Source organism: Mauremys reevesii, linkage group 5 (assembly GCF_016161935.1).
Source record: "Mauremys reevesii isolate NIE-2019 linkage group 5, ASM1616193v1, whole genome shotgun sequence".
NCBI lineage: Eukaryota > Metazoa > Chordata > Testudines > Geoemydidae > Mauremys > Mauremys reevesii.
The window spans coordinates 133,710,786-133,736,907 of NC_052627.1; the positions used below are offsets into that span (position 1 = coordinate 133,710,786).

At 51.0% G+C, this 26,122-nt stretch overlaps 2 protein-coding genes across 5 annotated transcripts in view; both read right to left on the minus strand.

The window, feature by feature from the left end:
• The window catches only part of ADAM33 (ADAM metallopeptidase domain 33), an 86,004-nt gene extending 62,117 nt beyond the window's left edge, over window positions 1-23,887 (minus strand). The window contains exons 1-3 of the mRNA XM_039542060.1: window positions 23,867-23,887; window positions 10,646-10,790; window positions 6,088-6,170 (exon numbers count right to left, since the gene is read on the minus strand). Coding sequence (XP_039397994.1) covers window positions 6,088-6,170; window positions 10,646-10,790; window positions 23,867-23,887 — 249 coding nt within the window. The remainder of the gene's footprint in view (window positions 1-6,087; window positions 6,171-10,645; window positions 10,791-23,866) is intronic.
• Window positions 23,888-25,310: 1,423 nt separating this feature from the next.
• ALMS1 (ALMS1 centrosome and basal body associated protein) overlaps window positions 25,311-26,122 on the minus strand; it is a 138,753-nt gene continuing 137,941 nt past the window's right edge. For 2 of the 4 annotated variants that reach the window (XM_039541194.1, XM_039541196.1), the window contains exon 20: window positions 25,311-25,774. In XM_039541194.1, coding sequence (XP_039397128.1) covers window positions 25,730-25,774 — 45 coding nt within the window. In that variant the 3' untranslated portion in view covers window positions 25,311-25,729. The remainder of the gene's footprint in view (window positions 25,775-26,122) is intronic. The other 2 variants (XM_039541195.1, XM_039541193.1) reach the window with 1 other exon arrangement.

Genomic DNA, 26,122 nt, shown 5'->3' on the forward strand with positions numbered 1-26,122 from the left:
TACTACGGGGCTGCCTGGCACCCCACACCATGGGGCCTGATTCTGATCGGGGCCTCTGGTTGCTGCTGGAGTGCACAGAACAGGTAAGAGGGTGTCAGTCAAAGGGGAGCCAACAGTCTAAAACGATGCGATTTATACCCTCCCTCCAACCCAGGAGAAATTTCACCACCTTAGATTTCTCCTCTGGGTGTTTGGCCCCCAAAGTTCAAACGAACTAGGACTTGGCTCTAAAATCCTGCTCAGGCCACAGGTCTTCATAACCTTTAGCCTTTCTCGAGGGCTTTCCTAGTCAAAGCACTAACTAATCCTCCCCACCCGTACTTCAGGAAGGGATTCTCTCGCCATATTGTATCGATGGGGAAACTGAGGCAGAGTAGCTAGCATCACGGGCAGGATCCCAGCCAGTTCTGGCTTCGTCGGCCCAACGACTGTGTGATGCTTCAGAATGAGGCCGGGTCTGCTTTCCTCGGAGACATTCACACACCCCGCCCAAGCCCCCAGCTCTGCCTACGCGGTTGGTACTAGGGCGTAGGCCAGGACGGTCACACCGGCTGCCCTTGCTTTACACTGTCAGCAAGAGGAGGTCCAGGCTGGTTCCTGCGAAGCCACACAGCCTGGGATAACACTGTCGTCAGGTGTGGCGCCCAGCGGACCCACCCGAGATTGGGGCCCCATTACGTGGGGTGCTGTGCGGACACACAGCAAGAGAGTCCCTGTCCCACAGAGCTTACTGTCTGCACAGTCAACAGGTGGGAGGGAAACTGAGGCAGAGAGAGAGGAAAGGACTTGCCCAAGGCCCACAGGACAGCAGTAGCTAAGCAGGGAACTGAACCAAAGTCTCTGGAGTCCCAGCCCAATGCCTCATCCGTGGGGCCATGCTGCCTCTTAGCTCCCCCCTCAGCTGTTCGGCCACGCACATGCGGCCCACCCCTGCCCTGAGACACAGGGCTCTCACATGGCCCAGGCAATCCAGCTGCCCCACGCTCCTCCCGCCAGGGCTCTTGCTGCCCCAGCCTGCCACGCTCTCCCCAGAGCCACAGTGGGAGCACAGAGCCCGCGTAGTCTAGGGGGAGGGTGGTGGATGACACAGAAGTATCTGATCAGAGCCACCGGGACGGCCAGTCACAGCAACCTACGACCTCTCTCCTCGTGTCACCCCCACAGCAGAAGGGCGGCAGCTGGCAAGAGCAGGCAGCAGGTTAGCCGGCTCGGTGATGCACGCAGAGCGAGGGGGAGAGAAAGGAAACAGGATACAAGAGACGTCCGCCCTGCTGTCTGCGGGGAGCAACCCCCACCCAGCGAGACCACAGTGAACGCGAGGCCACCCACGCACCTGCTCCAAGGCGGGGTTAGTGCTTCTCCCTGCCTCTGCTCTCCCCAACCCCCAGGACGCTGCAAGCTGCTACGTGGGGAACGGAGCAAAGCCTCCGGGCCTTGGGCAGATCCCATCACTGTGCTCCTGGGATGGAGCTTCAGGCCAGAAGGGAAGCGCTGTGATCATCCAGCCTCACCTCCCTGTACAGCACAGGTCATAGCCCTCCCCTGAATTAACTCCCCAAGGCCCCTCGCTCTGGCTGGACGACAGCGGATCTTCCTGCCTAGATCTGCCAATCCTCAGCAATGGGGGAATCACCACAAGCTGGTCCAAGGGGATGCTGGCTCCTCTTGTCTGACCTCCTGGGTGTGCCAGGCCGTTAAACGTCACCCAGACCCCCCTGCCTTGAGCCAGTGACGCTAGTTAGCCCAAAACATTTCAGTCCTAGGAGATTAGCGCTGCGAGCCACCGAGAGAGACCAGGGGAGACTGAGGTACCACTTGTGCCGTGGCAGGGAACTGATGAGGTGAGCGGTGCCCAGATGATCCACCCCAAGGTCCCAGGGGAGAAATCCCTTCCCAGACCCACATCTGGCCACCAGAGTCACCCTGAGCACCTGAGCAAGACACAGCAGCCGGCATCTAATAAATGGATTCTCTGTCCCACCTCAGAGCAGTGGGCCCCACCCGTTCTGGTGCCCTGTCTCCAGCCAGGCTAATCTCTGATGCTTCAGAAGACCCTGAGGCAGGGGGTGGGGTGGCCGGGGGAGACCACGCATCAGATCATTTATGCATTGGGGAGAAAAAACGATTCCTTCCTGACCCCTTCAGGTGACCGGCTGAAGATGGAGAACTGATTAGAGACACAGTGTTAATGCAGAATTGCAATTGTCAAGATGAGCAGGTTGAAGGCAGGCAGGTGACCTGTTCTCCCCAGGGCCCAGGAAGGAAGGGGATGAACAGGGGGATTCATAGATTGACAGACTCCCAGGTCAGAATGGACCACCCTGACCATCCAGCCGGACACCCTCTCCCCCTGCACACACAGGCTGTGGAGCTGCCCCCAGGAGCTGGCTTACAGCGGATCTTTTAGAAAAATAGCGAATCTTGGCTTAATGACTCCAAGCCACAGTGAGTCACCCACCCACCGGGGATGCTGTTCCAATGTCTAATCAAAGTTTAAATTTGGCTGTCTTCAACTTCCAGCCATTGGATCTTGTTATGCTTCCTGATCAAGTCTGCCGAGGAGACGAAGGGGATTGTTCCATGATACGTCTCCAGATCTCTATGGAGAGCGGATCCGAGTCACCACTGAGGCAGGAAGGCAAAACATTGGGAACCAGGCTATCCGGCCTAGAACGAACCTAACTCGGAACTTGTAAAGCACTCATCAAGACGGTACCCGATCGCCTAGTGACAGCTCTGCCACTGATTTGCCCCATGACCTTGGCCAAGTCACTTCTCCCCACTCCATGCCTCAGTTTCCTTATCTCTAAAACAGGGATACTGTTTTCCCAGCTCACGGCAGGGTTGCGAAGCTGCGTTCACTCATGTCCCCACGGCACTCAGAGACCCTCGTGGGGTGGGTGTTAGGGAAAAGCAGAATGTTATTTGCACAGGATTTGGGGTCCTGAATCCTTGCCTGGGCCCACCTACCCCCATGCCTGGAAGGTGCTAACCTCTGATGCTTTGGAGGAAGGTACCTAGCCAGATGTGCACAGACGTACCCACGGGTGGGGAGGAGAAGATGCCTTTGTGCCTCGGGGGCGACCGGCTGGAGGCTGGCAGCACGAGATTCGATTCCTCACCTCTCTGAGCCACAAATCTCATTAGCAGCCTGGATGTTAGCCAGCCCCTGCTCAGATCCAGCCTCCCCGCTGGGCGGTGGGCACCCTACACTAGCCCCACACCCTACCATCTCACACGCTGCGGTCAGAGCCTGATCTCACAGCCCAGACACGCCAGCAGCAGCACTGGGCTTCTGGCTTCACTGCCTACGACCCAGGCTGCACCGTGCCCTGGTGGGCTGGGGGCATGCCAGCGCCAAAGGGGTCCTTCATCAACCAGGCGGGTTCTGACCGTTCACACGGCCTCGCTGAGTCTAAGCAGGCTGTTTGATTAAGGGGAGTGGGGGGGGGGGGGGGAAATAAGACAGGATATGCAGAGCCCTGTCCTTGGTGTAAGCAGGGGGTTGCTCGAAACAACTGTCATTCAGCACCAAGATCCCACGGTGATGGGCACAGTACTAGTGTCCACGTTAGAGCTAGTGCCTGGAAATTCTGATCCCCTGAGATCGCCGAGAACGCAGATCTGCCCCCCTCCAGCCCGTCTGGTTCCCACAATCCACCCCCCGCCTACACACACACACTCTTCCTGCTCTCAAGCAGCACTCCCTCCCCGCCAGGACAGCCGCCGCCTTGTCTTGCGCTGCCTGGAGTCACTTGAGGCAGAACAGATGCCAGGAAATGAACAGGGGTCTTGCCCCTCCCTCCTTGTAATCCCACTGGTAAGTGATGGTTTAACATTGCCTCCGATGGCCCGTGCAAAGCCAGGGCCCCCGCGTGCGCACAGACACCCACACGGACACTCCCAGCGATCTCCCCCCTTCCCCCAATCCCAGCATCTTCGCAGTGGATTCCGGGCAGAGGGATGCAAGCAGCAATATAAATAAACTTCCCGGCTATCCCGCATTCCCCGCCTCGACTGCCCTCTGGCCTATATATAGACCTGGGCCCTCTCCCCCTCGCTGCTGTAATCCACTGGGAACGGAGCAATCCCTTCCTAAGAACGGACCATGGGAGCCATAGCAACCTCACGGGCTGAGCTGGGAGGGCGCCTGGTGCTGATCCCTCTTGCTACAGGCAGGGAGAGGAGCCGGCTGTGGGACGCAGCTGCTGGATGAACACGTTCTCACCACGGAATTCAATCATTCAATGGCCACTAAAACTCAATGTTCCACCCGGGGGCTATCACCCCAAGGCCTCAGAGCGCTTTACGAGACATCAATGAGGCCTCACAGCCTTGCCAGGGAGGTGAGTCGGTAACATTGCCCCCATTTTACAGAGGGGTAAACTGAGGTACGTGGAGGGGACATGAGACTATTGACCCCTGTACCCGGGAGCCGGCAGGGGCAGGGGATGAACCAAGATGGTGAGCACCAGAGCATACCAAGTAGCGGAGAGGTCGGCTGTTTGAGAAGAGTAGCAGCACCCAAGATCTGAGATCCACGCCAAGCCCGGGCAGAACCAGGGAAGGTCCCAGTGCAACATCACACAAAACACATTTTTTTAAAAAAAGGAAAAAATTGGTGACTGCAAACGCGGCCTGGCAAATAAAGGCTGCACCGACCGTGCAAGGCAGCACACGCCAGCCAGGTGGGGCTGCCCCAGGCACTGCTCGGCACCGTGTCCACCTCTCCAAGGGCACCTGGACCATCGTGGTCTTTAAGGGTCCCCCCAGTGCCCTGGCCGAACTCCAATCAAAAGTTACATTCCATCCTCCTGAGTCTGCCTGGGGTTGCATTCAAAGATGTCATCTCCCCCCTACAGACCCCCACGTAGCCACTACAGAACAGATCCCACATGCATTTCACTGCTCCCTGAACAAAGGGTCTCTAGTGCTTTGGGATCCTTCGAGATGAAAGGCCCTATATTAAGGAGGCTATTTACACAATGGCGGCCTCACCCAGCCCCTCCAGGCTACGTGCACATCCGTCTGAGGGCTGGGTCAAAAAAAAAAAAAGATATATAGATAGCGCAATACTACGTGAATACGTAAGTATCTTATATCTATCTTATATCGATAACTCCCCGCCTCTCACGGCGCGATCGGCGTCCGCCTCCGCCACGCCGCGCGCGCCGGTGGGAGCTGTGGAGCGGGATAGATAGAAGCGTTGAAGGGATCGGATATATGGCATCTAGATGAGATATAATATCGATCCCGAAAATCGATCGCTACCTACCCACGGGCGGGTAGTGTAGACGTAGCCTGAAACTCCTCACAACTGCTCCTTGTATTGCAGGAGCAGCAGGCAGCTTCGCCACAAATATTCCAGTAACATGACAGACACCATCTTGCTGAGACAACGGATGCTTTCCAGGGGTTTCCTCACCAGAGACAACTGCATGAGAGCCAGATCTTCATTGCCACTTGCCTGCTGGAACAGGAGAGAAGCCTTTTCCCCCTGCCACTGCAGAATCCCCAGACAGCCAGGAGTCTGCTACTCTGCCCCTCACCCAGCCTCTCATGTGTGAGGTGCCCTTCTCCTCAGAGTAGCCCTTTTCCGCAAGGAGCAGCAGCGTGAACGATACAGAAATCGCGTCCGTTTCCTGGCTGAACAGCAGCTGCCTAAACTGACCTAATAATCCGGAGGAGTTCTGTTCCAGATCCAAACTCACAGCTGGTACCTACTGCCAGCAGGAAATTCACACCCTAAATAAAAACTGGCCTTGGCCAAAACTCTGAGCAGCAGCAGAGGCACTGGGGCTGCCGGCCTGTAGGGGCAGGGGGACAGCCTTACACTGCACTGTGGGGAGAAGGTTATTTCAACAACCTACAGGAGCAAAAGATCTCTCAAAAAAATACATCTCACAGCTCAGATTGTCCAGATATTGACTTCTTAGCCCCATACATGGACACTGGGTAACGGGAGCTTCCCACTCGCAATACAGAAGCATCTTGCTCAAGCCTTGGCTTAACCCTTCATGTCCCAGACCACTCAGGGTATGGCTGGAGGGGGAACCAAGAAACACGCACGCTTTCAATCTCACCCACCTTTTCGGCCACGCTGACAGCTCGCCTGCTGCGTCCTCTCAGAAGCCAGTGAGGGGTGACCAGTTCTCCGTGCAGTGGCAGCCCTGCAAGCGAGAACATCAAGGTGAACAGGTGCAGAGAACACGGGCAGGGGTTCTCCCTGTCCCGCAAGAGAACAAAATCCAGAGATCGGAACATTTCTCATTGACGTGCTGACGACAGGACTCCCCTCCGACTGCACTGGCAGAACGCGGCTGAGGAATCCAGGCTGGCCAAGCCCTTTGAGAACTCTCCTGTCTATTTCAGGCACTTATGTGACAACACAGGCCATAACGACTGAGTGTCTCGCAATATTTAATGGGTCCTGGTGGTTTCTCCATCCCTGGCAATTTTAAAATCAAGACTGGGTGTTTTTTCTAAAAGAACTGCTCTGCTTCAAACAGGAATTACTTTGACAAGGTCTCTGGCAGGTATTATTCAGGTCACATTAAATGATCAAGGTGGTCCCTTCTGGCCTTTGGACCTACGAATGTGTGCATTTATTCTCCCTGTGAAATAAGGAAGTGCTGTTCTGTAGATTACAGGAACGGAGGCAGAGAGACTAAAGTGACTTGCCTGAGGTCACATGGGAAATGTACGGTGAAAAAGGGGATTGAACGCAGGTCCTCCAATTCCCAAGCGACCATTCTAGCCACTGGCCCATCCTTCCTCTCAGGCAGAACCCCCGTCCCCACCCAGAAAAGTGCTACAGGAATGTAACAATCAGTACAATATAATAATCTGGTGGAGCGCTGTTCCAGATCCAAACTCACAGCTTGTGCCTATTGCCAGCACAACGGCTGCACCCTGCATACAAACATACTGCTGGCGAAAGATGCCAGACTGCCCCCCCCGAGACCACAAAGCTCTAGTTAAATCACCCAGCAGGCACAGCACTGACCCCGCTGCATCAGTTTGCTGTAGCCCTATCCTGGGGCCACATCTAGAGGCCAGAGGGGAGCTCCTTCACCATGACCCAGTTCAACCCTTGGCTTCTATACACCAGCAAGGAATTTGGCCCTCGGAGTGAGTCTCTCCACTTCATTTCACACAAACCGCCGTAAGTAACAACTTTCACTGATTTCCAACCTGTATTGGAGCCTGCGGCCTAGCGGTGAACGGACCTGCAACCCATCATCACTTCCTCTGACCCATCCCAACTTCCCAAGACAAGGCAATGTGTGGAGTTCCCCTGCCTCATTCGAATTTTCATAACAATTCCGCTGCATTTGACTGCAGAATAAGGAACAGCGACTGATGACTCAATTTGATAAACAGACAAATCTGTTATTGCTGAAGGAACACGGGAAACTTGCAAAACAGCACAAGATCTTCCAAAGCCTCAAGTGACAGGGACGCTGTACAAACGAACGCGTGTTCAGTCAAAGCTTGGATTTAGTCACAGCCCCAAGGGGAGGGTTATTGATCGGAACAACCGGGCTCCTGCTTGTTTCAGTTCCTCGGTGCGAAGAGCTGAAAGCAGACTGCGCTGAGGGAGATGTGGAGGGTGGAGTTTCTGAAAACTCAGGTTTGGTCTAAAACCAGCTAAAGATTTGGTCAGAAACCACATGCACATTAAAACCAAGGCTACAACAACAGGAGTATCAAAAGCGTAGCTGTGTCAATGTCGCACAGATTCACAGCTTGTCAGGCCAGCTTGTCTGCCCTCCTCATCACACAGAACTTCCCTGCGTTAATTCCTGTTCGAACTAGAGCAGATCTTTTAGAGAAAGCATCCAATCTTGATTGCCAGTGATGGTGACCCTTGGTCAATTGTTCTGAGGGTTAATTATCCCCACTGTTAAAAATTCACATCTCATTTCCAGTGCGAAGTGGTCTAGCTTCAGCTTCCAGCCAATGGCTCTCGTTCGATCTGTGTCTCTTAGGCCATGCCTATACTACAGGCACTAAAACAGCACAGCTATAGTGCCCTACCTATGCCACGGTACTAGACGCTTCCTACAGCAACAGAAGGGGTTTTTCCTCTCACTGCAGATAACCCACACACACCCTGACCCCAAGCAGCGGTAGCTAGGTTGGTGGATGCATTATTCCATCAATCTAGCCACGTCGCCACTGGGTTTAGATCAGAATGGCTACGGCACTCGGGGGTATGAATTTTTCACCCACCCACCCCCAAACGCCGTATCTATGTCACCTGAACTTTTAAGCGTAAGCCAAGCCTTAGACTGAAGAGCCCTGAAGTCTTGTTCTGTAACACGAATAGGACACTAGGTGGGCCTGAGATTGATTTTGTTTTCTCAAATGGTAGTTTAATAGACTGCTTGAAGAGCTAAAATACATCAGCAAATTTATGAGCAGCTTTCATGGGAGGATCTCAGCATTTTTACAAAACACTAATTAAGCCTCAAGCCCCTGGAGGTAAATGACTATTTCCCAGGCAGGGAAACTGAGGCACAGAGCAGTGAAGTGATTTACCCTCAAATCACAAAAGGAGTTGCTGCCAGAGCTCAGATTAGAACTATAGGCCAGCATCCCAACCCCTAGGAATCATTTCCCTTTGTGGTTTTTTTAAGGTCTCATTACAGGATACCCAGAAAGGGAAGGAAGGGGAAAAGCAGAATTAAGTGTTGCTCTACTGCTCCTACCCTTGCTCAGAGAATCCGGATTCCTGACACAGCTGGGGACAATCTGTGGCTTCAGATTTTTGATGGAGGCAGAAATAATCTTTACACTGAAAAGGCCAAACAACCATGTAAAGAAAGGACAAGTTCAATACCCAAGTTTGAAACCTCCAGCTGTTTAGGGAAGCTTCCAGGAACCTACAGACAGGCTCTGAGGCCCAGATCCTCAAGGATAATTGATTGATTTCAAATTGATTATCTTTGAGGATCAGGGCTTTTCCATCCATCCAACTGAGCAAGGGTCCTAACCTTGCTGGATATGCCGCAAAGCCCACCTTTCTCCAGGGGTGTTTGGAGATAGGATGGGACACGGGGAGTTGGTTATAATGATTACCTGGGGGAGGCCTGCGGTCATATCATAATGGCTGTTCTTTATTATGTTAAGACTCTAGCTGTGCTGAAAACTGTCCTTGCAGTGAATGGGAGGGGCTTAGATCCTGACATGGGACCCTGTTAAAATCTAAATCAAATAAATTACAATGGGATGTTTTTTCCAATCCATCTCCCTGTTTTTCAGGGAATTACATACACGCCCCCCCCCATTCTGCAAACGTGCTCTCCAGGAGCGCCCCGTTCCTGCCGTTGATATAGCTGTCATTCTGTATCTGCACTGGGATAGCGCCTAGAATCTCCAGTCACAGACCAGGGCCCAGCGCAAGGTGCTGTACGAACACTTAGAGGCAGTCCCTGTCCCACCTGCCCCCAAACTTGATCAATTATTTCTGCCAAGCCAGGATCCCCCCCGGTGCACCCAGCTCTGAGGGTCCTTTTAACACGCGACTGCCCAACACCATGCAGTGTGTTCAGAAAGAAAAAAAAAATCCTAAGGATACAGAACTGTTTTCGTTTCATTTCAAGCAGAAAAATCTCATTTTGTTTTTTGGAGGGAACCCACCCTGCACACGCCGGAAAGAGAGACCAAACCGAACATTTCGGTTTTGTCAATAGCAGAAAACGTCAAAGGTAACAAAAACTTTCCCAGAAAATGTTCCTGTCCTTCCAAAACGCTGGTTTTCATCTTAAAGAGGGTGCACAAGGAAACCTGGCTCCTGCCCCTGGGGAGTGGCGGCTGGGAGAGCTGTGGCTTGAGCGCAGGCTGGGAGCCCCTCCACCCCTGTAGAGGCGCAAGGGGCCACTGGCTGCGATGTCTGACAGGGGCCCCCTATGGATGTGCCCCCGGAGCCGATGTCTGCAGGGCGAGGACTCGCTAGCCCAGCCCAGGGCAGAGGGAAGTTGGCTGCGAGCAGCAAGCCGCCTCCTGATCCCCCAGCACGACCATATAGAGGCATGGAGCGGAGCCCGCCTGGCCGGGGGCCGCACAGCGGGAGGCTGCCCGCTAGGGCAGCACCTAGCCCGGCTAGGTTGGGCAGGGGGGACCCCAGCCCCGCTCACATCGCCAGCCGCAGCCCCCCTCGGCCCGCGCTGCTGCCCGGCTGTCTGCCGGCTCCATTCAAAGTCCCAGCACCCATGTGCACCCAGCCAGGCGCATCCGCCTCCCCGCCAGCCAGACCCAGGAGGGCTCCCAGCCTCCCAGCCACACCCGGGGGCTGCACCCCAGGAGCACCCAGCCAGGCGCATCCACCTGCCCGCCAGCCAGACACTGGAGGGCTCACCCACCCTCCCCGCAGGAGCAGCCCTCCCCCCAGCCACACCCAGGGGGCCGCACCCCACGTGCGCCCACCTCCCTCCCCCCCAGCCAGACCCGAGGGGGCTCAATCCCCCGCCGCCGCCGCAGGGGCAGCCCTTCCCCCAGCGGGCTGCACCCACCCCCCTCCCGCCAGGCAGACCCGGGGGGGGCCCCTCTGGGCACATCCCCCCGGCGTGGCCCGGCCCCTCTCCCAGGCCAGGAGGGGCTCTGGGGGATCTGCCCTTGCGACTGCCCCGCGCTCCCTTACCTGGTGCCTGGGAGGCGGCCGCGGGGCTGGGGAGCAGCAGCAGGAGGTGGAGGAGGAAGCGCCCCCCAAGGGGTCCCCCGAGCGTGCCCCGGCCGCAGGGCTTGCGGGGCGCCTGACTCCATCCCCGCGGCGCGCTGCCCTCCGCCTGCCGGCGCCGTTGCCTCTGCCCGGCCTCTTATCCAGCCCGGGCTCCACCCGCCCCGCCCTTCGCCGCCAGCTGGGGCCCAGCTGCATCCTGGGGCTTGTAGGCAGCGGGCCGGGGCCGGGGCCGGGCTCGGGGCTTGTGTGATGAGAAACAGCCGCTCGGCGAAGCGCCCCCCTTGGCTGCAGCTCCCAGGGTCCCCCCAGCTCCTGGCACGGCAAGAGCCTCAGCCTGGGCTTGGGGATAACCGCAGGCCAGGAACACAAAGTCCCCCGCGTGGGCACACACACCCCTACATACCGTACACTGGCCCCTGCTCCACACTTTTTCCTGGCTCCAAGTGGCCCGGATGCGACAGTGGTTGGCTGGGGCCCAACGTGAACCGCTGTCACTTTCTTTTTGCTGCACATTTCAACCTACAAAAAGAGGAACAAATAAAAGGCTTCGTCTCACGTGGGGAACTTCTTGTGCAGCTAGGCCAGGAGAGAGCGGCGGCTGGCTGGCTTTCCTCGCACTTGTGACACTAACGGTGGTGTCAGTTTCAGGTAGTCATAGGTTTATAGGTGTCGATGTATTGCTAGAGATTTTCTCTCTATTCCAGGGTGGGCAAACTAGGGCCCACGGGCCACATCCGGCCCTCGAGTTCCTGCTGGGGAGTGGGGTCTGAGGCTTGCCCCACTCCAGCCGGGGAGTGGGGGCCAAGGGTGCTCCGCACACATGTGCTGAGCAGCAGCATGTCCCTCCTCCGGCTCCTACAATTAGGGGCAGCCAGGGGGCTCCACGCGCCACCCCTGCAGCTCCCATTGGCGAGGAACCATGGCCAGTGGGAGCTGCAGGGGCGGCACCTGCGGACAGGGCAGCGTGCAGAGCCGCCTAGCCTCACCTCTGCATAGAAGGTGGAGGGGGGATACGCCGCTGCTTCCAGGAGCTGCTTGAGGTAAGTGCCACCTGGAGCCTACACCCCTGACCCTATCCTGTGCCCCAACCCCCTGCCCCAGTCCTGATCCCTCTCCTGCACCCCAACCCCCTACCCCAGCCCGGAGCCCCATCCCGCACCCTGAACTCCTCATTTCTGGCCTCACCCCAGAGCCCGCACCACCAGCCAGAGCCCTCCCCATTCCCCCGTGCCCCAACCCTCTGCCCCAGCCCTGATCCCCTCCCACCCTCTGAACCTCTTGGTTCCAGCCTGGAGCACCCTCCTACACCCCAAATGAGCCCTCCCCACCCCAACCCCTGCCCCAGCCCAGAGCCCCCTTCTGCATCCTGAACTCCTCATTTCTGGCCCTGCCCCAGAGCCCACACCCCCGGCCAGAGCCTGTACCCCCTCCTGCACCCCAACCCCAATTTCATGAGCATTTCTGGCCCACCATACAATTTCCATACCCAGATGTGGCTCTTGGGCCAAAAAGTTTGCCCACCCCTGCTCTTACACACAGTTCCCATTGTGTACCTAGTACTCCTTTTCCTGCCTTTCACTGGCTCACAGCTCTTCTCCAGGGTGGAGCAAAAGCATGAATGGCTTGCAGCAAGCATTCAAACTGAGTGCCTCTCACCTTCCTTTCCAAATGTGCCTGCCAAAAAAAATACATGGGAGTCTTGTTCATTGCCACAAATGACTTGACCGCTTTCCAAAGGTCACAGATATTCCTCCCCTGGGGTTCAGCTGTCAGGACTTTTCTCAGGATGAAGGGAATGTATTTTTCTTTAGCTTCCTGGCCCCGCCTCCCCCCCCTTTCCTGAACCTAATGCCCCAGCTGGGTGTTAGCAGAGCAAGACGGAGCAATGTCCCCACACATTGCTGAGATGTAAAAACACAGAGCTCCCATGGCACTTTTCAGAACACTATTTTTTGTTTAAATCTGTGCTGTAACCAACCAAAAACAGGTCACTCTTCATCCAAAATAAGAGTGTCCACAGCGGAGGGCTGCATAGATTTAGCTAAATCAGTATGCAAACCGGCCCTCCGAGTAAAGTGGCACGAGAAGAGGCTAAGGGAAGCAACAGCCTGCTCTAGAAAAGGTCATCCCCAATCCCCACCACATCCTGCTCTCTGAGGACGCTCTGGCCTCTTGACAGAAGGTGGAGAGAGTTTAAATCAACCGTTAATCCCAATCCTCATTATTAAAGTGTTCCCAACCTTTACAAATAAAAACAGGTTGAGGTACCCAGTCCCATTCAGAGAGAGGATACCACACGCAAGATGTCAGCAAAGGTGACCTCCTTCCTGGGAATCACTGCAACTACCTCCACACATGTGCTGGGGCTAGGGGGGCTGCCTCACTCTCTGGCTTGAAATGGTTTCCATCATATCCAGGGTTTATGGTTTGGTTCAAAGGCTCTCAGCACCCCCACTATACACAGTGTTCCAGCACCCCTGCCTCCACAAAAGGCAATATGCTCTACAAGTTAGAGATGGGGATGAGGAGCCAGGACTCCTGGATTCCAGTCCTCAATCTGCTACTCACTAGGTGACCTTTGGCAATTCACTGCATCTCTGTGCCTCCATTTCCCCATCTGTAAATTGGGTCTAATAATTCTTACCTACTTCAGGTGGGTGGTTAGGAGGATTAAGAGACAGTCAATTTGTTTGAGATTCTCATTTGATAAAGGAGATGCCACTTAGCAGCACATGGCTGTCACATTCATGTCAGGGATAGAACTCAGACCCCCCTACTCTAAAAAGCACAGGCCCCTATCACTTGAGCTAAAGGAAAATCTTCATTAGCACTTTATAGTACAGTATAGGGACCATAAAACAAAGGTGTGCAGTTCAAATCCTCTCCAGTATGGGGCAGTGATGTGAATACACACACACACACACACACACACACACGCCCCACCAGTTCATTGACATAAAAGTTACCCTAAGCAATAAACTTGTGTAAACGTCATGGGAATCTTCTCAGAACAAGGCGGGAAATAGCTTCCCATCTCACATAATTAATTCCCGGACATAGGCATGGAAAATCCAATATAATGCTGTTATAAATCAGCAATAAGTCAGTTTCATACAGATGAGAAGGATTTTCCCATTCCACCCACTGGAGAAACACACAATGCAACAATGATAGGAGGAGGAGGAGTGTGTGTGTAGATAGATATATCTACACACACACACATTCTCCTCCTCCTGTCATTGTTGCATACACACACACAAACAAGAAACAGCAGAGTGCATGGTCTAGATTGGTGTGGGGAGGGTAGGCCTTACCAACTCAAGAGGTTCCCACTCAGCCAAGGGATTGGATGGCTCTGGGGACGCTATGAGGTGGAGTTTAGATAAATGAGGATCGCAGGCCTGGGGGGAGGGGTACAAGACTCACTGCAGGCATTCGCCCCAGGGCTGCAAAGCCTCCCTGACTTCCCACTCGTCTCCAGCAGCCTCTAGGAGACCATCACAAAGCCTCAGAAACAGCCCGCAGCGTTTCCTAAGCATTAGCTGTTCATGCACATCGCCGGCCAAGCCACACCACTACCTGGCTACACCACTGCCTAATTCTCAGTCACTCTGCTCCAGCACTTGAGGCAGGGACAGCAAAGGGCAAAGATGGCTTTAGCTGTGTCTACCCTGGGATAAAATACCCACAGCTGGCCCGGCTCTGCTGAGTCGGGCTTGGGTTAGGGGCTGGAAAAAAAAATCTGTGTGTAGATGCCCGGGCTAGAGCCTGAGCTCTGGGAGCCGGTGAGGGTGGAGGGTCCCAGAACTAGGGCTCCAGCCCGAGCCAGAGCATTTACACAGCAATTTTTAGCCCCGCAGCCTGAGTCAGCTGACTTGAGCCAGCCGCGGCCAGGCCATGGGTCGATACTCGAGCTGTGCAGGGCACTGCCTGGCTCTGGTATGCGTTAGGCCAGGGAAGTCATCTATACTGAGGGCATTCTCGGGGCATTTCCACCTACTTTCAGACCCCTTTACAGTGCCAGGTTTACAATGGCGCCAGTGGTGCCATGGAGCTGAGCCCATGCTCAGAAGGGGCCCCGGCCTGCTCTGCTTGCCCTGCACCCCGAGACCCCGCTGGCTCCCCCATCCCCACTTACTCCTCTCAACCTGCCCACCAGCTGGCCGGGGGCTCCTCTCCACCCCCTGGCCCCACTCGCTGGCTTCTCTCTGCCCCCTGCCCGGACCTCAGTGCACCCCTGGCTCCGGGCAGTCTCTGCTTCCCCTCCACCTGTGGGGCCCCACCTGTCTCCCCGGAGCTGAGCCACCTGGGACAGGTGAAGAAGCCCGGCCAGTCTCAGCCAGTTGGGGGGTGGGATGGGACCAGGGGAGGGGAGAGGGGAACCTTGGCTGGGCTCCTCCAAGCAAGTGGGTCCTGAAGGAGCCCGGCTGGGGCAGGCCCTGGCCTGGCTGATTGTGCCACTCCCGAGAGGCTGGAGTGATTCTCTGTCCCGGGACCAGCTCTGGCTGCACTGCCAGCTCAGCCCAGCAGACACAGTCGCCTCCCAGCAGGGCCAGTGAGTGCAGCCAGGAGGCAGGGCATGGGGGAGTGTCTCTCTGGAGGATCTGGGTGGGGGGTGCTGGGCTCTGAGGGGGTGGGGAAGATCTGTGTGTGTTGGGGCACTAGGGAGTGGGGGTTCTGTGTGGGGTGCTGGGCAGTTGTGGGGCTGTGGGCAGGGAGGCGCTGGGCAGGGGTGGCGTTGTACAGGGTGCTATGCATTTGTGGGTGGGTCGGGGGGGTGCTGGGCATAGTGGGTCGGGGAGGGAGCTCTGGCCATAGGGAATTGGGAGGGGGGGTTCTAGTGTGTGTGTGGCGCGGCGTGGGCCCACCCCTGAGGGGAAGGGGCAGGCTGGCAGCACAGGGCTGGGCAGGCCATTGTGCGTCTGGCAACTGCCAGTTTGTAACTAGTGCCCTCGCACTTGGCTGGGCGGAGTGGGATCACCCCAGCCATGACATGACCCTGGCCGGCCCCTCACTCCGGGGCCTGATCTCCCCACGCCATGCTCCATTGCTCCCATGGGGGCCCACAAATATGTGATGCACCAGGCCCACAAAAGCTTAATCCGGCCCTGCCCCTTTATGGTGCCAGAGCAGCATAGAGGGTCTTTGTATAAATGAGAACCAAGCCCTCCACATCTCTTGGCTTTAAGGACTGGGTGACATCAGTACTGATATAAACCTACAAAAACTACTGCCACCGAGTGCATTCTGCAGCTGGATCACGCTGCCAGGCAGCTGTGGGGCCGATTCACATATCCATGCATGAGCCAACAGTAGCACATGGGCAGCAGAAGGAGGGATTGTTAACAAATGTTGCACACAGAAAGAGTAAGCACTCCCTTGGCCTAATTCTTCTTCACAACACTCAGTGATGGACCTAACACCTTCCCAGTCCTCCAGGTCACTCACTCTTTGTAATCACGCAGGAGGCGATTTTCAGGCAGTGATATTAGGAAGATACTCCTCGCACCCCCACTTGAACCCAGGCTGCCACTTCCTTGGCCTTCAGCACATCTCCAGCAGCACTTTGGTCCTTTAGCAGCTTGTTCCAGAAACGATCTGGAGAAAGCTCTTATGTGGTACTAGGTGTATGGTTTACTTAGTCACTTGCAACAATCAGTGGCTGAATATGCAAGCAGAAGTCACTGGCCATGGTGGAACAAGGGGAATTTTCTTGTAGGGGAAATCCACAAGCTCTGCAGATATAGGGTCTGCCCACAAACTGTCCCCAGAATCTAAACTTTCAGTGATGTTATGTACCAAACCTTTCATCACAAAGCACTTTTCAAACAGGCTACACAGCACCATGCTAATGCAGCCACAGGGGAGGCCAGTAGCCTGCTGTAGGACTGGAATGGAAACTTTGGCCAGACACACTAGGGCTGACTTCTACAAAAAAACCCAAGGGGACCACCCAAAAAGTGGCAATATAGAAATGACAGTCTCTCAGAACAGCTCTGCTCCATGGTTGTACTCAGGGCCAGATCTGCTAACCTTGAGAACTCCAACAAAACATTACTGCTTTGGACCCGATAGCCCTGTAGGAGCCAGCACAGCTACAGAGGAGGGAGCTGGATTCTGTTCCCTTTTTTGCCTCATCAAAAATAGTCTATCAAGTTCCAATCAGTGACACCGGTGCTAGCTATGGAAAGTAATAGGGCTGCAGAGGTGTCACTTAGAGCATGATAGGAACACAACAGGATTGCATATTGGTTCTTATATTTCCCTCATCACTGTGGTATCTAGAAGTATACTAATCAATGTGACTAGCATTTCTCATGTGGCATTTGTTCCTTCCTCCCCTCCCCGGACCTCACTTAGTCTTTTTATTGAACTGGCAACGTATGAGGAGAAAGGAAACCAGCTTGATTCTCAGATTTTGTCTGCATTAAGGAATTGCACTTTTCCAACTTACAGCAGCTCTGCTGAACCTGTTCAGCACGCTCACAATGAGCACTCACTACAACGCTGTGGGTCCCGATCCTACAGTTCAGGATGTGGGGACGTAGCAGTCCACATCTGGAGAGGGGACTGCATTATTCGTTATAGATAAGTGTTTTCCAGTGTATAGAGAAGTAGGTATTTCACAAAATTACATGGCCTCCGTAGCACATACAAGCAGTCTATTTTTAAGCCTTAATATTGCTGCATTACACCTTATTGGGCAGAAAACTCATATGCCTCAAGTTACAGAAGCTGCAAATAGCTCAAAACAAGAAAGTACACAGTACAGGAAAACATTACACCCAGTGGTCACACACCTGAAACAGGATTCAGCAGTGGCCACTGTTGCTCCAAGCAAGGGCATTTGCATCAGTGCTGGCAATACTTGTGCAGCGCTACAAGCACCTGCATGGCACACATCTGGCAGGGGCTTGCTAGGATTAAATGCCTCATGTTTAGGTGTGCAAGGCTGGCACGTAGAAGATCCACCTTTGTATTCACAAATGGAGCATGGTTAATCTGGACTAAGAATCAATATCACCATGCCATTCTTGCTGGAATCTCTTTTCGGGACAGAACAGCATTTTAACAGCTACAAAAGCCAGGTTGCATTTAAGGTCTTGTAGAAGGGTGAGTTTACCTGGTCTGACATCAGGAAGATCAGCTGCTGCAGTTTCCCCTTATTGGGCTCTGCAGTAATAGCACAGCCAGATCATTGGCTTCCTTCTTGGGAGTGTGGCTTATTAAAATGACAGTTCAGTGTCAACTCAAATGAAAACCAGGCTCTTCCAGACTGTACTGTTCATTCAGCTCCTTACTGGACCCCACAGTTTCTTCCCCGAAATCCAGGGCCTGCTGCCTCTGTCCCGATCCTCTTCCACCCTTCATTATAGTAGTTCCAGCCAGCACTTTCCAACTAGCTGGTGTGGAGAACCTCTTTCCAGGTCTTCTTAGACCCTGGACCTCCTGCAGGTGTGTCTCATCTGACTGAACAGTTTCCCTCCTATTGGAAGCCTAGATTCCTAAGACTCAGGTGGTGTCCAGGCGATTACCTCATCCCTAGCCTCAAAACCCAACACTGGGGAGGCAGTCACCTAGGTAGAGGCCAAGCTGAGCCCAAGCCTCTCAGGGTATGTCTACACTGCAACTGAACACCCATGGCTTGGCCCATGTCAGCTGGCGCAGGCTGTGGGACTGTAACATTGCAGTGTAGATGTTCACGCTCAGGCTGAAGTCTGAGTTTTAGGACCCCATGAGGGGAAAGTTCTCAGAGCCCAGGCTCAAACCCATGCCCGAAATCCACACTGCAATTTTACAGCCCCATGAGCTTAAGTCAACTGGCACAGGCCAGCTGCAGGTGTTTAATTGCATTGTAGACTAGGGTTACAACATGGTATGGCCACAACCACATGTAAACCATGGTTATTTTTAATAGGGTCAGTTGCGTTATTCTGGGCTCCTTAGCGCCTCTTAAAGCTGGTCATGTTGAAAGGCGCTAAAATGATTTGCATATACACCTCTACCCTGATATAACGCTGTCCTCGGGAGTCAGAAAATCTTACAGTGTTATAGGTGAAACCGCGTTACATCAAACCTGCTTTGTCCGCGGGAGTGCGCAGCCCCACCCCCCTGGAGCGCTGCTTTACCGCATTATATCCAAATTAGTGTTATATCGGGTCACATTATATCGATATAATATATCGGGGTAGAGGTGTACTGGGTTAGATACTGGCTCCAGTGAAGTCAATGGGAGTTTTACTGTTGACTTCAATAGGGCCAGTATTTAATCCACCAATCTTTTGTTCTATGCCCACCAGGCACAGCTCTTTAAAGAGCAAATATGTAGCACTGTAGCTGACAGGGTGTGTTACATGGAACACACCTGTAGGAAAGCAGGCTGAAAGACAATTATCCATTGGAAAAAAGGGAGTAGTGGTTAAAAGGGCCTGGGATCTGGGGAGGTTAGAAATTCTAGGATTTTCCTAGAATCTGAAGATGCAGGAGGCACCACTCCTTCCTCTTTGACAGTTCTCAATAAATCATTTAGTGAGATGGCTTTAAAACAAAAACACCCCCAAAAGATTCCCTCCTAAGATTGCCCATTCATCATAAGAGACTGACTCCTACCAACAACTTTAAAACTCCTAGATGAACTCCACAGAATATAATAGCATTACCCTGGAGTGAGGATATCACGCTCAACACTGTAGAGGAGACAGGCCCTGTCCTAAGGACCTTACAGTCTAATTCAGATTCAGAGGCCCTGATTCTCTTTTCACTCATACCATTCTTACGTTGGTGTGACTCCACTGGCTTCAGTGGTGTTACTCCCAATATATACTACTCTAAAGGGATAATCTGGCTCAAAGGAGTATAGATCAGGTGCCAAATCCTAAAGTCCTTCCTTACTCAGTTTTTACTAATCCTTTCCTCAGGCAAAACTGTCACTGACTTCAAAAGGGTTTTTCCTTAGAAAGGCCTTTCAAAAGTTGAGTAAGCACCTCAGAATTTGACACCAGAGACATAAGAGCCGCCATGTGATGATGTTTCTAGCAGTGGTGGTAACTGGGAGAAGATCAGCCTTCAAAGACTGCATGGAGGAAACGAAGGAAAAGAAAGCTGTTTGGTACAGGAAAAGGGCACCCTTTCAAGCATAAGTGGCTTCCTTGAAACCTGGTTCCCACCCTCAAACAATCATTTCCCCCCCACGCACCACGTGCAGTTTCCTATCACCTCTATTCCAGCCTTATGCATGTTTTATCCTCCAAAGGGGGATAAGACAGCAAACCCAATTCAAATTTGCTAGGTATCTAAGGCAAGGTGCCAGTTCCCATACTATCCCCTCAGCAATGCATATGGTAGCAAATATACACTAAGTGATAACAGTAAAACTCGAGGCTTCTCTCAGACTCTGGTGACAGGACTCAAAATCACAAGACAGAGCTGCTGCTCAGCAAGTTGAGATAGAGGACCATGATACCCAAGGTCTCAGTGATGTTTACACATATTCCCTCTCTGCACATTGGTAGTAGCAGTTGTGGAAAAACATAAGAACGGCCATACTGGGTCAGATCAATGGTCTATCTAGCCCAGTATCCTGTCTTCAGACAGTGGCCAGTGCCAAATGCTTCAGAAGGAATGAACAGAACAGAGCAATTATCAAGTGATCCATCCCCTGTCGTCCAGTCCCAGCTTCTAGCAGTCAGAGGCTTGGGACACCCAGAGCACGGGATTGCATTCCTGAGCATCTTGGCTAATAGCCATTGACGGATCTATCCTCCAGGAACTTATCTAACTCTTTTTTGAACCCGCTGGTTGACTCTGCATTCTGTGAAGTACTTCCTTTCATTTATTTTAAACCTGCTGCCTATTAATTTCATTGGGTGGCCCCTGGTTCTTGTGTTATGGGAAGGGGTAAATAACATTTCCTTATTCACTTTCTCCACCCTATTCATGATTTTCCCAAAAAAGCAGACAGTGAAGCATCTCAGACAAAATAAGAGACCAGAGAAACTGTGCAGTCTCTGGGCCTCCACACAAATGCCTCTGCCCTCCGTAAATGTTCAGAGATCTGTGGGAATTCCTCTCATAATGCAGCATGGCAGGGAGTTAGGAAAATCGTGTCCCCTGCTGTTTTCACAGGCAATTACAATTTCCCTGAGGAAATGATCTGAAGGACACTGCACAGTGGGACTCATTGGGTTTCCTGGCCCTTCGGCATTTTCCCCCTTAGCTGGAGACAAGACAGTCCATTATTATTCATTGATTGTTCAGTGTACTCCGTTCTGTACAAAGCAAGGGGGAGACATCATCTCTGCTCCAAGGATCTGAGAGAAGAGAGGCCAGGTGGATTGGGAGGAGGAAGGGAGTTCCACGCGTTGGAGGCAGCACAGAAGAAAGTACAAACAGCAGAAAGAAGGTTCATAACAGGGGTGGGTCCAATAAAATCCTGAATTCAAACAGATCGGAGTGTTTGGAAAGGCTGGCTCTGAACTTTGCAGTTTGGGCCCGACTCTTGATCATAAATTCCCCCTACAGCTCAAACCAAAGGAGTTGCTCCTCTACCTCACTGAGTAATTATTTTATCTACTAGAGTGCCTGCCTTTCCCATCAGGGTGCTGTATTAAAATAAGAGTAATAATTTACCATGTAAATCAAACAAGATAGAAAAAAGGGGAACATGGATCTCACACAAGGACTGATAAATTAAAACAAATTCTCTGGAAAAACACGTGTTTTTGGTGCTGGGAGTTGTGGGTTCCACTCCCCCGTATGTGGTTACAAAATTGGAACAAGACTATTGTAAAAAACTATGAACCTCAGATTCTCCGCAGCAAGCATGCGTTCCACCTTATTTGTGACAATATGGAACAGAACAGTGAAGTATGTGTTGAATCCACCACTGCTCTCCAGGAGGAAGCAAGAAGAGAGGTGGATGGCCACAGGATTGGGGAGACAGGAAACCTATGTTCTAACTACACACTTGCTGTGTGACTTACAAATCACTTGGACCCAATTTCCATAGGTGCTGACTTGCAGTTTATGTTGACTTCAGGTGAAGTTGTAGGTTCTCAGAACCTGTGTAAAGCATGCCTTTACTCTCTCCACGCCTCCTTTTTTCATCTGGAAGATAGAGATAATATTCCTTTTTCTCCCTGGAGTATTGTAAATATTAAACAATGGTTAAGCTGCTCAAGTTCCTTGATGAATGATGCTGTAAAAGGACCAAGTATAAATTCCAGATGCAACACAAATTGTATTGTAGACTCCTTGAACATTAAGTATTTCCACCAGCAGGATTGTTTTTACCAGATTAGATCACCAATTGAGGGGTTATGTCCGTTTGTTGCTAAGGCTTCAAACCTGCAGCTCCAGCAGCTTCTGGAAGTCCAAGTGGCAGTGACAGCCCAGAGCATTTAAGAACCAGACTGTGAGTGTCTCTTTCAGAAAGCGATCATGTCTAAGTCATCCATTTCTTTACAGATGGTGCAACGTGTCTCATTGTTTATTATTTCTATTGTGGTAGCACCTAGGAAAGCCTCAAACAGTTTAATGGACAGCCTCTAATGCCCTTCTGACTTGCAATACATTTGATTGATGTTTGACTCTCGTAGTTTCCTGGGCAGCTAGACAGGTATAATGTAGAAATCTAAATGTAATCAAACCAAGCAGAACTAACTGAAAATAAGAAGGTTCCCAAAGCTTACCATTGGGCATTAACAGGCCATTAAAGGTCACTGTGGACATGTGCTTTTCATCAGCTGAAAACTTTAAAAAGAACTCAAACAATGAAGCTAACTGACTTTTTAATTAGCATCTATGGTGAGATAACACAAAACCAAGCAGATTCCATACAGCTATATTCCTTTTCCTGGGGGAAAAGGTCACCAACATATGTACCACAGGAATGGGTCCAATAAATAAGCCAAAAGCTTTAGCAAGCACTTGTAGACTCTTCTGCAGCATTTGGAGGTGGTTACATGACTCCAAATGGACACTTGGAAAGTCATTAACAGCAACTTTCATTCCAGAGAATCCCAAGTAACAATGATTAGTCAGATGGGCAGTGAGGGATAGTCCATTAACATAGTTTTTTAAAAGGGGAAGGGCCTAAGGAGATTGCTAGTCACCAGGGCCAGCTCCAGGCACCAGCCCAGCAAGCAGGTGCTTGGGGCAGCCAACGGAGAGGCTCTTCAGCGGCGGGTCCCTCACTCCCTCTTGGAGCGAAGGACCAGCCGCTGAATTGCTGCCGAAGACTGAAACCACCCTGACCCTCCATCCTTGCATGCTATTTCAAATTCCCCACCCTTTGTCTACTTTTTTTAGACTGTAAACTCTTCAGCCGGGGATTGTGTCTTCCTATACACTATTACAGCGTTTATCACACTTTGGATGCTACTGTGACAAACAAGTAATAATAAAAGCCCTTTCTAAACTACATAAGGAGATGCTGTCACTCTGTCCCATTTCCTCTTGACTCTGAGGTAGAACATGACAGCTGCTTAATAGCACGATACCACTAGTTTAGCAGAGGTGAAAAATATTGAACTGGATCCTCAAGTGGGGTAATTCAGTGTAGCTCCACTGACTTCACTGAAACTACACCAAATTTACATCAGCTGAGGATCTGGTCCATTATATGCAATGGAAGCTTCAGGGGGAATTTAGCTGGGCAGACTGTAATTAGTCAGGACACTGGAGCTTTCATCTCTAACTTTTATGAAAAGCGCTGTGAATTTTTTAATGATCACAAGAGGTTAAGGCCCCTTTTATATTTCACCCTTCTAGATGAAATGAATACAGACATATACAGTAAAGTTTTATACCCAAGAGAATTCTTTGTAATTAATAAATAATATCTCCGCCTTAACTATAGTGAAGCAGGAAATATTGCAATTATAACAACTCTCAGTTTGCATGTACTTGTTTTACTCAGATGCCTTTCCTGTTTATGCATTCATACAGCCTTCCTCTATGGTAAGCAACAAAAGCCTACTCTGGGTATCAAGTGTAAATTGAGAACCACAGCCTTTACAATTTGTCTTCTATCACTGGGACATCAGTTATGTGTATAACCAAACATCCTGGAGAGGGCATCTAGCTAACGGAAGGTGGATTAGAGACAGAAAGAAAGATCAGTTCAACCAGAACTGGGTTGAAAAATTTGTATCAACAATTTTCTGTCCACTGAACACTTACCAGATTACACTTCTTTATCATCTTCCTGTAACGCAAGTCCAATGTACCATGGGGACAGTTTGCTGCCTTACCTGCTCTTATGACGCTTGAGAATGGACTTGCTGATCATCTCAAGATAGACTCCCTAGTGGATGGGAGGGGAGGGCATTCTCTGCAAAGGGCATGAGTCTAAGAAATCATCTCCACAACTGATGTGTATAATCTGTACTCGTTAATGAAAATTCAACATTGTTGGGGTGGTGGGGACAGGGATTTTTTTCATGCTGAATGTGGTAAGATGAGGCCCTGAAACATAAACCCTTGTATCAGAGGCCTAAGGCCTGAGCTAAAGTAATGGTCAAGACTTTGCTAACATAAAGCAAAGTTAAGCTGTGAGCCAGAAGCAGGCCCTGCTCACAGAAGTTGGCAAGAAGGCGGCTGCTAAAATGTATCAAGTAGTAGTAGGATGAATATGTGCCAGGATGGCACCAGAACATTCTGGTACAAACACATTCCAAAGAGATAAGGAACAGGCTGACCCATCCTAAAGACATGGTCAAAAGGATAACATGATGGATAGACTTGTTTGTTCGAACCAACATGTACCAGGAGAGAGGTAGCACCCTAACACGTAGAGGGGTTGTACTCAATGTGTCAGGAGTGATGTGTAGCTTGTTTGTACCTGTGTATAAGAATGCATCCCTGAGTGGAGATCTTTGTCTGGACTAGAGGGCAGTGGTAAATCCTGCCACTGACTGAGCCGGTCCATTGTCAGGGAGCACATATGTACTAGCAAAACTGCAGATATCTGATCCGGGGAGCTAAAGATTGTGTTTCATTTGGCAATAAACCTGGCCGGGTGCCGTCATACCTTATCAGAGTTTGTGGTCATTGGGTGGTTCACTCAAAATCTGCTATGCCAGCTGCGCAGAGCTGGGACAGCACACACACAGACAGCTGACTTTTATCAACAGAGCAGAGCACCACACAGGTGACGTCTGACGACACTGGTTAACATTTATTTGTAACTGGAACCTTGACTTTTTTGAGTTGAGGCATTTTAGGCCTTCAGGGTTTGAGTGCCAAAAAATTTAAAACTATTATTCTCTATGGATATAGTTTGGGAATGGGAGAACACTTTGGGAATGGAAACAGTGAATTCCCAACAAAATGGAAAAATACATTTTCCATCAGCCTCTACTGGTGATTACAACAGGATTGTACAATGGAACAGTCATTATTAATGGAAGGCACAAATCTAATCCACTCCATAGAGTGCTAAAATTGTTCCACCTTAAAGATGGTATCAGTTACAGTCTACAGGCTTATCCTATCCAATGGAAACCTTTCATGGCTGTTTAAATAACTCACTTTTGTGCAAAACTGTAGAAAAATGACTACGGTAAAGTGACAGTTACTGCAAATCAATCGGAAGCTATTTAATTTTTTCAGCAGTACAAAATAATTACAAACAGTGAACTATGAAATAAAAATTTAAAAAATCATTGTTAAAATAGTTATTAAAAATAAATATTTAAAATCTGTTGTCCACATGAGATCATGGATTCTTAAGTATTTATAAATACTACAAAACTAAATTAATCTGGGAAAGGCATAACAATGCTACTGAAACCAGTCATTTATTTAAAAAAAATGTAAAAATCTACCATCCACATAAAATCATTGATCCTTAATTATAAATACATCCAAACTTTCAATATGTGAAGGGAATACGACATTATTGAATTACACCAAACATACTCTGCACATTGGAATATTTACTGTGTATTCTATTCTCACATCATAAATTAATGTACATAGGAAAGATGCTGGAAACTCACTACACGCAATACACCTTATTGAAACAGAAGACTGTTTTTCCGATCAGTTCCAAGGTACTTTTCTCCCTAAGATGTGATTGGTGATTTTCTGTGAGGAAATATGAAGATAAATGACAGATTAATTAGTATTATTTCTCTAACAATGCTACTACCTAGCATTTAACTGTTCAAAACACTGTAACCAATAAGTAAATACTGATAAATCCCTTAACATATATCTTACACCAGCTGTGCTTTCCCCCTTAGAGGTATAGGCAGACAAGAATGACACACTTCCTGCTGGTGGAATGGCACAAGCAGAGAACCAGAGAGGGACAAGTTCCTGTTGTTATTACACAAGCAAATGGAGGAATAAACTAATGGTTGATATTTCAATTATGAACTCACAAACCTGTTTTGACTGATATAATGGACTTACTGTGTGATGAAAGCAACA